This window comes from Uloborus diversus, chromosome 10 (assembly GCF_026930045.1).
Source record: "Uloborus diversus isolate 005 chromosome 10, Udiv.v.3.1, whole genome shotgun sequence".
Taxonomy (NCBI): Eukaryota; Metazoa; Arthropoda; class Arachnida; order Araneae; family Uloboridae; genus Uloborus; species Uloborus diversus.
The window spans coordinates 82,184,661-82,200,775 of NC_072740.1; the positions used below are offsets into that span (position 1 = coordinate 82,184,661).

Sequence of the window (16,115 nt, forward strand, 5' to 3'; positions counted from 1 at the left end):
AGGCTTGAAATTTTTTGCAGTAGTTTGTGTTCAGAAGTTAAAAACTTACTGCACTAAGGCTTAAAGTTCAGCAAAATTTAAAATATTTTGTACATTTTCTCTTTATTTGATGTTTTTATAAAAATATCAAAAATTCAAATTTCTTGCCAGAGCAGAAGACCTTAACTCAGAGTCACAAAATTTTGCACAGTACTTAGTGTTAGGCAGTCACAAATTTTCCGCACTAAGGCTGCTCTGCAGAAATTAAATTTTTTTGGCCCACCCTAATGTATAATACGAGTAACTGTAAAATCTTTTTATGATTTCAAAAGTTTATTGTACAAAAACTAATATAATTAGGTATATGCTTGTTGTGATAAATTGCAAAGGCATTATCTTTTTAAAAATGCAATTACAAATGCAAGTAAATTTCAATTTGAGCATCTTTGGTACCTTTAATAACGTCAAGGTATTGCAGATCTCACCACGTAAATACAAAAATTTTGAGCTGGTTCACTAGATGCAACAAGCAAACCTGACATCGAGTACTTTAATATCTTCCAACTTGTGTTCCTAAAACTTGGTCCTTTGTGTACTCAAGAATTTTTTCTTTTTTAGAAGAGAAATATTGGGTGAGTCACAGGTCAAATGACAAGTAGTATATTTCTAGAATTGAAATGCTACCTTAAGTTACCAAGCATTATTACATTGAAATTAATAGGTAAACAGCTTTATAAAAAAAACTATAAATGTTCAGATATTATACTGAAACAAGCATGTGCTTAATTATATTAATTTTTGCAAAATAAATTCATTCAATCAAAAAAATACTTTAAGATCAGCCTGAGATATAAATGCAGAAAAGAGAAAAAGCATAACAAAACTCTGATTTACAATTCAAATATTTTTAATGTGTGTTTAGAAGTGTAGCTTAGCAAAGGTGAAAATAGCCAACTTTATGCTAATTTTACCCTATCTGATATACTTTTAAAGCAGGTAGCACAAATTAATCCATAAAAAATATGAATACAATATGACTCAATTTATTAAAAGTTTTATTGCTATTGAAAACACTTTAAGGATAAATTGAACGTAATACTGCACTAAGTGAAATGCAACTAACATTACTGACTTTAAGACTCAGACAATGCAGTGGCATGATTTCAACTTTATTCATAAGAAAGAGTTAAAGTATGGAATGTCCCGAAAAAGGAACATTAGATTACATCATAGCCTTCTGTAGGGAGTTTTGATTTAACGTTTAGTAAATTTTAAATGTGTTTTTCTTACAACATGCATAATTTGAATTCAATGATTAGAGTACTAAAACAATAAGAATAATCAAATCAGCAATATAACTTACCAAAGCATAACAGTTATCACAGGCAAGAATAACAACATCTATTGGTGAAGTATGATTTGCTACACATATTCCTCCACCAGTAGCTCTGTTTTCTCTATTTCAAGAGTAAAATACTTGATTGATGAACATGCATTCAAATGGATAAATATCATAATTCAGAGACTTAATTGAAAATAAAAGTTCCATTTTATATTGTTTAATGTACCTTTTTTACAAGCAAAGAATCATAAATATAAAGGGTTAATACACACAAGACTTACAATTCAGAAAAAACTAGAAAATACAGTTGAACTCTCTTATAACGAGGCCTGATTTATCGAGTAAATTTTATGCACTTGATTGGCACAATGTGAAGTCTATGGGCGCAAACCTTGCTTAAAGCGAACAACAATTTGTTATTCTTATTGACTTCTAGCTTAGCTTATCCTTTCTGAGAAAAATTCCTTTAACATTCGGAAGTCAAAAGATGAGTCAGAAATCCAGAGAACAAGTGATCTCTTCAAATCTTTTTAAATCTGAGAAGTACAGAAGGAAAAAAAATATTTATTTGTTGCAAAAATTATCACTCCTGAGATATTTCCAAGAATATAATACATTCAAGCTATCACCTTAGAGCAGGAATTATTAAATGGAGGGAGCAAGTTCAATCATTGGCTTAGCAAAAGCTGAGAGAAAGACCTAAAGTCACCTGACTCAACAATGACGAATGGTTGACACGTTTTGCCCAATACTAGCAATAGAAACCTGATTTCTTCCGCACACACAATGCTTAGTTTTAAAATCTATCACAGGATTTGGGGTCTTTGCTTCATGAATGAAAGTCTTCACTCTCCATTTTATCTTTTCTCAATGGCTATCTGCTATAGCAGATGACCAAAGTAATTGAAGCTCTATGACGATAAATGTGAAAAATTTCAAGTTGAACCACCCCAATATAGCCGATAGCTTTTGATATGCAATGAAGTCAGGGGTGTAAAATGACTACTGTATATACTTGTATATTAGTCAACCCCCTACTTTTAGGTGCAAAATCAGGATAAAATGAAAAACCAGCATATAGTTGAGCCCCTACTTTTTGAAAAAAAATCAGGGACAGTTTGCTTTGATTTTTGAAAATAAGCCATATTAAAATGAAGGAAAATTAAATGTAATGAATTTTTACCACGGAAAATGAGCGATTTTTATACTTTTGTACAAAAAGGGTTTATTTCTGTGATTGTGATTCGTGAATTTTTGCAAAGGGTTTGTTTTGGCAGTTACAATTTCTGTTTTTTGTTGCTTTTATTTTGAATTAATATCAAGAAAGTTTTGCGCTGTAGCCATATTACATTCTTTTTTTTAAATGAGCAGTAATTCCCACCTGACCAACTATCGGGAAAATTTGCGAATCTGTTTTGCGATATTTTTCGCATAGTCTGTCTTTTTCTGTAATTCTTTACTTGCCTTTATTTCACAGTCAGGTTATTTAAAATTACAGCAGTCTGTGGGAGAACTAATTTCTTTTACTTTTGACAAAAAGGGTTGGACAAAAATCAGGAAAATGTTTACATTTTCGAGTGTTTTTTCCAAAGTATTGTTCAGCAAAAAGTTTAGGAAATACTGCCTTATCAATAAGTCAATCTTCCAACTTTTAACCTCATTTTTGTACTAAATTTCTCGACTTATATGAGAGTATATAAGATATTTCTAGAAAAATAATAGCACAAGAAAGAGACAAAGACTTCAAAGCAATTTAACTAACTTTGGTTCTGGACAGAAATAAAAATACTAACACAGCAAGTTTGCATGCAGTTTTATGATTTTTTTTCACGAACCTGTTTTTTACAAGCATTCGAATATAAAAAGTAGATATTGCAGTCTTTTCCTGCTCGTTATAAGTGAGCTCGACTGAAAAAAAAAATAAAACAAGTTGGTTACAATGCATCTCACAGTTCACCTAAACAAATACTTTACGATTTTCCTTTGCAAATATTAGTTTTACACTTTGTTGAAAGCTTTATTTTAATTACAGTGAAATTTCTCCGTTTCTAGGAAAAATGGTCGTTAACGGAGGTTGGTTGTTCTTAGAGGTTGTTTATGAAAATGCAACATACAATAACTGCACCAACAGAAATAATTTATTTCCTGTTTAAAGTACATTCAACATCAAGATAAGAATATATTTAAATAGAGAAACTAAAATTTATTCTTCAGGGTGGCGACAGGAACTGTGAAAAAAAGTTCCCTGACTTTTCCCTGATTTAAGTTCACCAAATTTCCCTGATTTACGTTACCAATGATAATGGTTTTCTTTCTTTGCTCTACTTAAAATCCATTGTATGTGTGTATAAAATGCAGTATTTTAAACGTTTTAAGTTGTGTAAAGTTGTTGAACTAAAGATATATTTTAAAAGATGCTACTTTTTTAATAAAATGGTTAAAGAAAAAAATCTCGTCAATTTTTTTGCAAACCCCCCCCCCTACAAAACAGTATATTAAATTTTTCTACATGGAAAGATTATAGCCAATTAAATTAAAAAAAAATACTTTACTTCCAGAAACCACTTAGCATAAGAATTTTAAGAAACTATTAAAATTACTCTTAAAAACATTTGTGTATTTATGATAGAACAAAAAAGTAATTGAAATTATTTTGAACTAAGTTTTCAAACAATATAATAATTGTTGCAAAAATAACTAGTAATAGTGAAAGAATAAAAGTAATGTAGTTATTCTTATATAACTAATTGAAATATTTATGCAAAACAGGTGAAACCATTTGACATTCATTCATAGGGAGCTGTTCTCTAATCAAGAACATAGGTTTTAATGAATGAATACAGCATTTTAACAATAAAAAAATAAAGATATTTACTTAAGTACACAAGTTAACTCTATTTCAAATGATTTCAGTATGTAACAAAAAAAAAAAAATCTTAGATTGCTTTTGTGACAAACAACTTTGAAATGCAAGAAAAAAAAAGAAAAAAAGCAATTAGTTAATTTCAAAATATATAAAAGAAGAATACAACTTGGTTATAAAATTAAAGACTTACTTAAGCCTGAAGAAAAGAAAACCTTTATAATCTGCGGTGACAACAAATAGTAGAACGACAAAAAACAAAGTTTTTTTAATTGAAAGTTCAATTTTAGCAATTGAAAACCCAAAGAAGTAATAACTCTTAAGCTTTTATAGTATTAATTCAAAAACCAAAGATTTCTTCTTGAAATCATGATTACAGTACTTAATTACTTCGAGACAATGGAATAAAGGCAAAGGAGCTAAGACATTAATGAAGGCTTCCTCTTTGCCTGTATGGTTGTTTATTTTACGTAGCATTGAAAGCATAAAAGGAAATTTCAAGCTAGGTAAAATAAACAACATAACAGACACAGAAGCAATCTTAAAAATTTCATCCTGTGGTTAATAAGTAAGATTCAATACTTTGACGTTGAGGAAAAAAGATGCACAAATATGCGGCAGTATATAATCGCACCTCATTAATTTTACTTTTTTTAAATAGATAATTGGTGGGAAATGCATAGGGAATTAGAGTACTTAATTTTGTAAAACAAAAAAAAAAAAATTTTTTTTTCTTCATAAAATCAATTTTCCCTGATTTTTTGTTATTTTTTCAAAATTCCCTGATATTCCCTGAATTTTCCCTGATTAATAACGTTTCCTGACTTTTCCCTGATCTCCCTGATCTGTCGCCACCCTGTTCTTCTCTAAAATACTTTTCACATTATTTTTCTACTTAGGAGTGGATTCACTTTAAAATGTGAGCTGAGATTTTTCTACGTCAGATTCTTTGTGTTTTCTGAACAAACTTTTGTTTCTAGTTTTAGCTTCAAAAATTAATTATTAATATTGTTATCATTAGTGCAATCTGAGCACAACACCAGCCTATCCGATTATCACCAGTTTGAATGAGCTAAAAATAGATGATGACCCCTAAAGAGATCTAGGAATGCACCTGTTCTATTATAAGCAACAACTAAATTCCAAGAACAACCTTGAAAACCTACTCGTCCCTATCACTCTCCCACAACGACAGACACGCTCCTGACCTGTTGGGAGGTATGCAAGTGTCACTTTAGCTTCCCAAGGGTTGCAAAAAACTGTGGCTTCCTTTTTGTAACATTTTGGAGGCTCTAAATAGAGGAAACAAAACGAATCCATTTGAAATGCCAAGAAAAATAGATTCCTCCCCCCCTTATTCTGGTTTATGTCTACTTTTATATGCAAGAGAACAAGAGGCTGTCCAGACAAAAATATTTTATTAATTTCCTTTGTTATCCTTCTTTTGGTTTTCTCTTACCGAAAATTCCTTCATTTTTAGTGCTGAGTCTTTAGGACAGGCTTCGATGGGATCTTCTAAAAGTTTTTTTTTCACATTGAGTAGATAGGAAAGAAAATCAGTGCCTTAGGAAATTGTTCGCTAATGGAGGTGGTCGCTCAGAGAAGTTTCACTATACTGCACATCTAGCAATTGCAACAAGTTTTGCTCTTCACTCTAAAGCCCATTCAAAGATAAATCGAGATGATCCCGAATGCTGCTACACTACAGCTATAAAATCAATGATTTTCTATCTATAGCATCCCTACCCTACAGCATGGTTGGATGTTGTTAATTATCAGTTCATATCTATAAGTCAAAATCTGCTGGTTCATGTCTTCCTATCAATTCCCAAAAACATCAAGCGCTTTTTTAAAACTATTCATATCATAAATAATCATCTTTTTAAACAAAACTCAAACTACTAATATCCTAATAAATTAACAGCCAGAAATTATCCACTTTACCAAAGCTAATCGCATCAGATGGCTGGGGCACCTCCTTAGACTAGGTAGTAGGAACCCAACCCATAAAATCACCTTCACAATTCCAGATGGTGCGTGCAAGAGGGGCCGCCCACTAACCAGATGGCTCGACTGTGCCGAAAAAAACTTAAAAACTATTGGCCTCAGTGGATGGAGGAAATCTGTTTCTGACAGGGCGGGATGGAAGAAACTGATTAAGACGGTCTTGGCCTGCACTAAGCTGTAGTGTGGAAAAAGAAGAACAAGAATAAAATAATCTATCCTAATTTCAAGACGAGTCTTGAATCTAAGTAGCTTGAAAAAGTAATCTCTGGCAGGGTGACTCGTGGTAGTTACTGAGTTCTTACTTTTGGAATTATTCCCAAGTCACTTTAGTTTCTCTGAAAACCTTTTGAAGAACTCAATTTTTTTTAATCATTTCCCAAGCTTCATTAAACAGCATTTTAAAACAAGTTTAAAAAAAAAAAGGATGAAACAGCAGAAGCTATAAGATTTTATAAATAAGGACAAATAAGCAATGGTGAATATGAAGCAGCTTATGAGAAAACTCTTCCTTAGTTTGCTAAAAGCGTGTGGCATTATTGGAGAAGTTTTTTTTTTTTTTTTGCATAAATTATACTTTATATTTTATCGTTGAGCTAGAGACATTTAAGTTCTTAGCAATATAAAACATCTACATTATACAAGATGCAAACTGATATTTTTAGGAAAGGGAATGGTTTGAAGATATCACCACCCCTTTCCTATACATTCTGGTATTATTTCATAAAACATGTTTATAGATAAATTGAACAAGTAAATTGATCTAGATAGAATATGACAATTAATTCCTTAGTTAAGTGTCACATTTATCTACAAGCCAGAAAGGGAAAAAAAATTGTAAATGTTTTCATATGTTATGGAACATAAAAAGTTTCTCTCATTTTTTTTACATTCATTAATTGCAAAGATTAAATATTCATTTTGTGATAGAATGATATTTCAAATCAATTTCCCAAAGTTTTGAAGTTTTACAATATTTCTTGAAAAGGATGTGTGGTGATGAAGACCAAGCAAGCTAATATTCTGTCATACAAAAGAATGATACCCATGTAACAAATCACCAATAAATTGAGTTAACAGTACCTTACAAACACTAGCTGGGCCCAGAATATATGTTAACTGAGGGTTATACTTTGCCTTAAAAATAATATCTGGTACAATAATCTAGTTTCTGATTTATATCGCACCCTGGTAAAAAAAGCAATACAGATAATTTTCAAAACATTTATCTAATTATTGATTTTAGATCTCAAAATGATGCACTTAGTTTAGTAAGTTACCATCCCTAAGCCAGGGCTAAAGCAGAACTACATGCAATATACCAGACAGCCCGGTTGCAGTCTCTGGATGTGACAACTGGGCTGTCTGGTATATTGCATGTAGTTCTACTTTAGCCCTGCGTAAAGGTGGTAACTTACTGTTCAATACCCAAGTTTTGCCTTCAATTCACGAGTTGGACTGAACCATGCAGCAGACACTTTCTGGTGAGATAAATCTGCTTTATCTACCAGTTTGTTGGCGCTCTCAGCTTCAATGAGATGACATCTGCCTCCAGCTTGGTTATTCATTAATTCAGGCTGATGAGTTCTAATAAGAATGACAATGCATTCTTTGGATGTGATAACTGGGCTGTCTGTTATATTGCATGTCCCACTGAGTTAATCTACACAGTTAGTACGCAATGATGTAAAAAGGATAAAATCAGTATAGTGACACATTAATTAAAATAACATAATTTAGAAGAAAGATTTTTGAACTTTAAGTCTAACACTATTATTTTAGATTACAAAATAATCAGTAAATATAACAACATGAAAGCTCTGTGCATACTGTTGCATTTGAGAATAATTCAGTCAAAAATAGCATTGCTTAAAACATTCCATTTTTCCAATGATGTTTTTTTTTAATTTTTTAGTTTTGTCACTTTTGTTTCCGGGATGTAATACATACACTAGTGTGCAAAAATTAAAGACGAGATGGTTTTTTCAATATAACTTTGTACAAAAGCTTTCCAAATCAACACATTTAATACCGTAAGATCCCCAATACTTAAGGACATGTGTAATGTAAGCAACACTTACTAAAAGAGAAATCAGAGGGATAAAAAGAAGCTTTATTGAAAAAGTAGCAAGGAGTGCAATGCGACTGAAAGCCGAAACATCCCTGTGATGGGTGTCCAGCAAGAAACATCCGGTCTTTAGTAGGGGATATCATCTCCCCCGACTGCTAGGCAGGTTTCACAGCGTATGCCCATGCTGAGAATGAGGGCGTCAGTGAGTTGTTGAGGCATTGCTGCCCATTCGTCTTGCAGCGCCAATCGAAGTTCCCGAATCGTTACTGGTGGTAAGGTACGAGCTGCCAAGCGTCTGCCTAGAAAATCCCATACATGCTCGATGGGATTGGGATCCGGAGATCGTGCTGGCCAATCCATACGTTCAACATCCTCACTCTCTAAGAGCTGTTCGGTAGCTACTGTGCGATGACATGGTGCATTGTCATCCATGAAAAGGAACTGCGGACCCATAGTGCCTCTAAAAAGACGCACATATGGAAGAATCTCGTAACAATACCGGGTCCCATTGACTGAACCTGTGTCGAAGATGTGAAGGTCTGTACGACTACCAAGCATGATGCCACCCGAAACGAGAACACCGCGACCTCCATACCTGTCCCTTTCAATGATGTTCGAGGGATGATTGCGGCTTCTCCGCTCTCTCCAGATGAGTATGCGATGAGAACCGCTACTCTTTATATATTTTTTTCTATTTTTAAAAATTGGGTTCAAGTAGCCCCTAGCTGGAGCCAATTGGTCCCATTCAGCGAAAAAGCTGTAAAATAGGTGGTGGTATCAAGAAGGACCAATGATTTTGAAAGAAAACTCAAAACATGCATTCTAGTGAGCAAACTATTTATATAAATTGCAAATTATTTACATAAATTAATATAAAATCTACGTACATTCATAATAACATATTTTTAGGCAAACATAATTTTTCAAATAGAAATATAATCTAACTACAGCTAAAACCAATTGAAATTCTCATTATTTAAACATTAGAAAGAATGAAAACTCCTCTCTTTAATGGCTTGGGAGGATTTATTTTCCCTGATATTTAATACCTGCTCTTCCTCGCTACAAATACTACAGGATGCCCAGGCATGTTTTGTAAACGATCTTTTAATTTCCTTTTTTGAACTGATATACTTAAGTCAAAATGGGCTGATGCCACTCTCTAAGAAATTTCTCCGGAATTAATTTAATCTGGACACAATTTTAATTTTTCCTCTTAATAATCCACATATTTCCTCTCCCTTTAACTAGTCACCCGATTTCATGGATAATCAGGAGTTTTCATACACCCCCTCAGGATAAAAGTAACTAATTTTTACAAATTAAGAAGACATTATATAAATCTTACTTATTATGGTATGTTACAATTGCAGAAAATGATCTAGCCAGTATTCTGAAGCAAACAAGACTTACATTCCAATACATCCACCTTTTAAATCTAAAACAAAAAAGTTTTATTTTTAAATTTCACTTCACAAATTTTCAATGTTTTTAACAATTTCTCTCAAAATAATCAAGTTTCAAATGCATGCATCCAAACTTGTATACATATACACATAATTCTTAGTTGTATGTAATTCTTTTAGGCAAATAAAATCAATTTCAGAAATACAACATTGAATATTTCAGTAAATAATTGAAGCTGTTGACATAAAATAATAATCCAAAGATTTATTTATTACACACATGATTTCAACCCATTTCAAACGTATTATATTTTGAAATGAAAACATATTTTTTTTATTAACAATAAAATTAATATAATTGTTTAAACAGGCATCCCTTGTATAACAGACCCCAGAAAAAAAAAAAAGAATAATTTGGCACTTGGGACCGAATGAGTTAACACTGATTGCATTATTGGTGTTACCAGTTAAACTTTTCCCTGTTTAACAGAGGCAAGAACAGCAACTATTTTAGCATGAGCGACAATGTCAAATCGATGAATTTAAATTAAAAGGTAAACATTAGCCATCAATAAAAACAAGCCACTTAATTTTGGCTACAATAAAGAAAAAACAGCAATGATAAAAAACATGATTGGTACATAACAAGTTTTAGACAGCTAGACTAAACATAACTATCACTGGAAATTGAAATTAGTTATTGTTCACCAAATACTCAGACAAAACTAACCATAGTTGCCAACAATATGTATGCATTAAATAAATATCTTTCTGCAGAGAAGTAAAAGCATGTCAATAGATGTAAAGACATCCCAAAAGTTCACTATTTTGCATTGAAAAAGGGGTTCCACATAACCCCGATACAAGTGTCTGCAGTAGTCTGCTAATTTTGTGCATCAAAACATTGATTGCTATTTAAGTATGCATTTTCTGATGCAGGGATTTCTTTTCTCTGATGTTTTCATCATGATCATCTATTCATAGCGAGCAAAACATAACATCAGCTACCAAATTCTAAAATCCAAAGTTTACATCATTTTTATGAAGTTATAGGATTGTCAGCCAAATGTCCACGAACTTACAGAAGGTAGACACTCTTTCTCATCAGACAAGAACATCACAAACATTAACACTATCACTCTTGAACTACTAGTATTGGTTGGTTCATAAAATACAGAGGAACCTTGTTGCTCAGCATAAAAGCGTGTCTGTTATACAAAGGTTCAAGCCTCAGTGATAGTTTTCAGATGTTTTGAAAAGTGAAGAAAAAAAATTCTATGCACTTCATTTGTCAAGTATTTGGGGTACAGTAGAGATAGCCTCCAACATGCAAATCACAACACAGTTACAGCAAGCAAAGGTTATTGTAGATGAGAAAAGATATATTTTAAAAAACCATCTCATTATCGCTTTAAGATGTTTAGCTAGTTTTTTTTTTCTCTTTTGTTTTTATTTATATTGATTTGTTTCAATGGTGAGATGCACTCTATCTGTATTCATGTGTACATGCCATCAAATGATAAGTAGCTGTTTCCTTTTCCATGAATGTCACTTTGTTTCCAAATACTTTCCAAATGCAGTGAATACTAATAGATCAACAATTACGCTATAGAAAAATTAAAAATCTGAAGATAAGCCACAACCTTGAAGGTAAAAATATGCAAAAAAAAAAGAAAAATTTAATCATAAAAAAAGTCATAACACTCAAAGATTTTTTTTATAGTAAGAAAATAAGAGATATTTGCTTGATAAACTGATCATTATGAGAAAAAGAAAGAAAGAAACAATATAAAAGACTGATAATTCATTAACTGTGAGACAAAATAACAATAGCAAGCTAACCTGCTTTCAGGAATGCATCCTATAATGCTCGTAGATATTACCAGCCATCCGACGCCAATAAATGTAATGAATATTCTACAAAAAGAAAAAAAGTGGGCTTTCATCAATGCAATCTTAGTAAAAACATTCAAGTTTACATCATTTGAATACTTAATATCAAATATTTAATACTAGAGTTGAATAGCATGAAAATAAAATAGAAATTAAATAAAATAATTCTATCGCTTACAAACTGAAAATTACCAGAAATGGAGAATAAGAAATAAAAATTACCATTGCAGATTTTAAGGCTATTTTAAATGTTAGCCAATAAAAATCCTTTTGAAACATTTATCACTGTGTCTAAATACCTTTAAGAGTGCTTTGCATCACATGCTTACACAGAATTGGTATCAAGAACATGTCCCTCCCCCCCCCGCAGTATATTGATACTTGCAAAATTAGAGGATTTTTTAGGTTGAATTTATGCTCAATACATTAAAATTATTTCTGTCTGCATAGGAACATATTTGAGTGTTAAAAAAGGGATCCTTCATAGGAATTATGATTACAAAAAATCAACTTTTAAATTGTTTGTCCTAAAAACAAGTTTACGACCAAAAGTAGACCCTTCAAAAAAAAGTCAGGAGAGTAAAATTGCACTACTGATTTAAAAAAAAAAAAACTTTCTGAAAAACTAAGGATTGCAATCAGGTTATTATTCCACTAATGGCTTTGAACACTGAATGAAATCAGTTATTTTGGAAGTTTTTCCCATTTCTTCACAATTTTTGGGAAATAAAAAGTTTATTTCTAAAACAGCTTTAATGAGAGGGGAATGAGTGAAAAAATACATTTTTGAAATTATGTAGGAGTATGTGTCAATAGACTGAATTTTACAAAGTTCAGAAAATTGTGGATCCATGGAAGAAGCAGTCTATAAATGCAATGCCAGATTATGAGCGAAGTGGCTTTCCTAGCTGTTTCTCCCAGTTTGAAGCAGGCATCATATGATTTTTCAAATCTAAAATCAAAATTCCATTTTCTATTTCATGTCAAAATTTAGTATTCATTTACGATTCAAGGCAATGTAGCCAATAGCTGCTCATGAGCTAAGAACATCAATCTAAGCAATTAACACAATTCTAAATTAATACTTTGCATCTAATACTTTTGACAAAAAATTTTGTAACTAACTTGGAGAACATACACAAGAAAATTCACTTCATTATCAAAGTTCCAGTCTGCAGTTCATACATTTTAAGGGTTTGTCCATAAACTGATGGACACACCTTTTTTCAACATATTTGACAACCTTCATCACGAAGTTTGCCTCTTTACCTTATCACCTTTGCTCCCCTTGTCACATGTAAAATTATATTACACAAACATATTGTTATAAAAAATGTTTTAATTTTCAACAAAGTGCAAGATGTCACACTTCTTGTTGCTCCCTCTTTCCCTCTTGTCACAAATTGTTAATTTCAAACCCCCCTCTCTCCCTCTCAAAGTGTGATATCATTTGTCGAAAACCCCTAATTCCAAGTTAATACTTTATTTTAAGCTGATCAGAAAGAGTGGAAGAAATCAATATTTATAAAAAGAATCTGCTCACCTAGCAGGTAGAAGAAGCCAGTAACGTAAGATGAAACCAAGTCCCCATAATATTGAAAGTCTAAAACTGATAATGAAAAAACAATGTTAATATACAACCTGTTGAATCATATTTTCGCAAAAGTAATTTATTAAACAGAGATTTACTTCAAAATTATTTAAAAAATAAAAAAAAGGGGGTAAAATGAGAAAAATTATTTTTCTCATTAAAAAACATTGCAAGCATATGATCTCTAGGCACCACCATAATTAAACACTGATTATAAGGCAGACAATCTAGGAACAACCAGTCTAAAAATATTTTTCCTCCATAAGTTAACAACTTCCCAGAAGTAAACTGCAAATTTAGCAGTTGCGAAATCCTAGAAATTCTGTAATGCAAAAGTACAGCATTCTCAGGAGAATTAAGTTAAGACATTTTATCATTTGCTCAGATTTGGATGGTTTAAAAAGGAAAAGTCTACACATTAAAGACTAAAATTGACCACTTGTCTAAGTAGACCACTTTCTTCAGTTACATAATTAATTCTATACAGTAGAGAATCAATTATCCAGGAAGATCGAGATCATCCCTACCCCCAGATACCTGAATTCCCCGGTTTCCTGGATCACTAAAAAGCGTTAGTGGTCGATTGTTTATAACTCATATTTCTATAATAAATAGTAATACATATTGATAAAGAAGAAAACAGCTCAGAAATGCTTGTAAATATTGAAAGATTAAGAACTACTAGTGGGAGAATAATTTAAACACTAAAAAATTTAAGTTATTCATATGACCTGAGGCCCTCACATTCAGTTTGAAAAAGAAAAAAAAAAACCTTTTCAATGTTTTAAAACGAAAGAAAATGAAGGGAAGGGCAAAAAACAAGTTTTTGAACTTAAATGTGCGATTTTTCTACCATAGGGTGACCGCACCAGTAACAGACAAGGGTCCAGTAACAGACAGTCATAAGTTTGGATTAAAATAAGAATTTTAGGCGGGTTAAACTGATGTTGCTGTGGCCAATGAATGCGGTGCAGTCATCTAGTGTTATCAGAGTGAATTTCATGAGTCAGTAGGTATTTATAAGGCAGTAGTGGAAGGTTATGAATAGCCACCTCGAGGTTAGCTGATGCTTCATGCTGCAGCTAGCTGTTTACATTAAGAAGGTAAGTGTTTTCAACCACCATTTTGCATTGTAAAATGTCAACATGAGTGCATGCTAGATGTATTTTTAATGTTTGAACTATGCTCTTTAAAGTTTTCTCATCGTTTTACTCATACAATCACTTCTAATGTGAGTTTTATCTATGTCTGTTACTCATCTCCAGAAAACTCGCTTTTCTAGTAACTGACACCCATGTCAGTTACTGGGAAGTCAGAGAATAGTGAATAAATCTCTTTTTTTCAGTTCAGGATGCCCCCCCCCCCATGCGAGGAAATTCTCTTACAGTGAAGAACAGATGCAAGCTGCCTTATTGGATGTAAATAGTAATGGTATGAGTGTTGCCGCTTCAGGAAGGAAAAATAGAGCCCCATGAGTTACACTTTTGAACAAAGTGAAAGGGGTTCATCCTAGCATAAGAAGAATAGGACCAGACCTAGTGCTTTCAAAGGATGAGGAGAAAATATCTGGGAAATCATGGTACAATAGTTTTCCTTAATGGAACCCTTCAGTCACTCATAGTATCAGTGAAAACCTCACATTGTCCCATTCAAAAGTAATTACAGAAAGCCTAGGCAACTGGTTCAAGACCCTTTAAGACTATTTAAAAGAAAACAATTATCTTTGCACTTTAGAAAATCCAAATTGAACTTTTAATTGTGACGAAACTACTTTTTTTTCTCAGTCCAAAGGTATCCCAAGTGCTTGTAATGAAAGGTGTGTCGGTTTTATTCACTGCAAACGATGCTGGGCATCTTCTACCACCAACAGTGATCCATAAATGCGTAAGAATCCTAGATAGCATTAAGTTCAGTATATGGTTGAGGATTAGAAAAGTCGGATTCAGGGTGGATGACAAGCAAGACGCGGTTTTAATTTTTGGCCAATGTGTTTCAGCCATTGCTAAAAACTCGAAGCCAAATTCAGTTGAGCAATCATGAATTTCTCATTGTTTTCATTTGACCTTTGCATGACGTTCCTATGATTTTATTCTCCCCTCCCCCGCCTTCCTTTGCAGTTCGCTCGGCACCTCGCGATGCTGCTCCTCTAGCGAAAACCGTCTCCAGGTTGCGCCATATCCTACACACACATACATACGTATGTACACACACACATGCCTACACACATGAATTCCTACACACTGTTGCATATATGTACACACACACACACACAGACGCCTACACACACACAAATGTGCATGTACATACATGCACAGACTTACACAAAGACACATGCCTACATACACACGCCTACACAATGACACACGCCTGCGTACATACACACACACGCTCGTGATTGCGAAAAACATAACTTAAATTTAAAATGACGAAAATTCAAATTTTTTTTTTTGTGATGAAAATTTTCTAGTTGGGTAGGTACTCAATTATTGTTGATTTGAATTTGTACTAGAAACAAAGAACGTTTACAAATTTTTAAGAGAAAAATGGGATTTTCTCTATGACTCATCCCCTGTCTGTTACTGGGTATCATCAGATTTTTCTGTGTCTGTTACTGGGGTTTGGAGCTTTCTTCGAAATTTAGCAAATAAAAATAGAATTGAATAATTCAAAGGATCCAGAAGCAGCCAAACGTTAGATGAGATGTTATTGCATGGGAGAAAAATAGTTTCAAAAATCTAATTACATTTAAAGGGTCAGAAAATTGAGTTAACCTGAAAGCGATGTCTTAAGCATGTCTGTTACTGGTGCCGTTACCCTAGTGTGTGAAAGAATTTGTTTACATGAACGAGTTTTTTTTATAAATTTTTGTAAATGGTTTGTGTTTGCGATTACGATAGTTTTTGATAACTATTGCTTTTGCATTGAGTTATTATCGATAGAAATTTGATTTTTGAGTTTTTGCAGCC

At 32.6% G+C, this 16,115-nt stretch overlaps 1 protein-coding gene across 1 annotated transcript in view; it reads right to left on the reverse strand.

Annotated features, from left to right (window-relative positions):
* The window catches only part of LOC129230975 (glycerol-3-phosphate acyltransferase 3-like), a 95,662-nt gene that overhangs the window by 43,797 nt on the left and 35,750 nt on the right, over positions 1 to 16,115 (reverse strand). Inside the window, exons 6-9 of the mRNA XM_054865213.1 lie at positions 13,102 to 13,167; positions 11,508 to 11,582; positions 9,608 to 9,697; positions 1,343 to 1,436 (exon numbers count right to left, since the gene is read on the reverse strand). Of these exons, the coding sequence (XP_054721188.1) occupies positions 1,343 to 1,436; positions 9,608 to 9,697; positions 11,508 to 11,582; positions 13,102 to 13,167 (325 nt within the window). The remainder of the gene's footprint in view (positions 1 to 1,342; positions 1,437 to 9,607; positions 9,698 to 11,507; positions 11,583 to 13,101; positions 13,168 to 16,115) is intronic.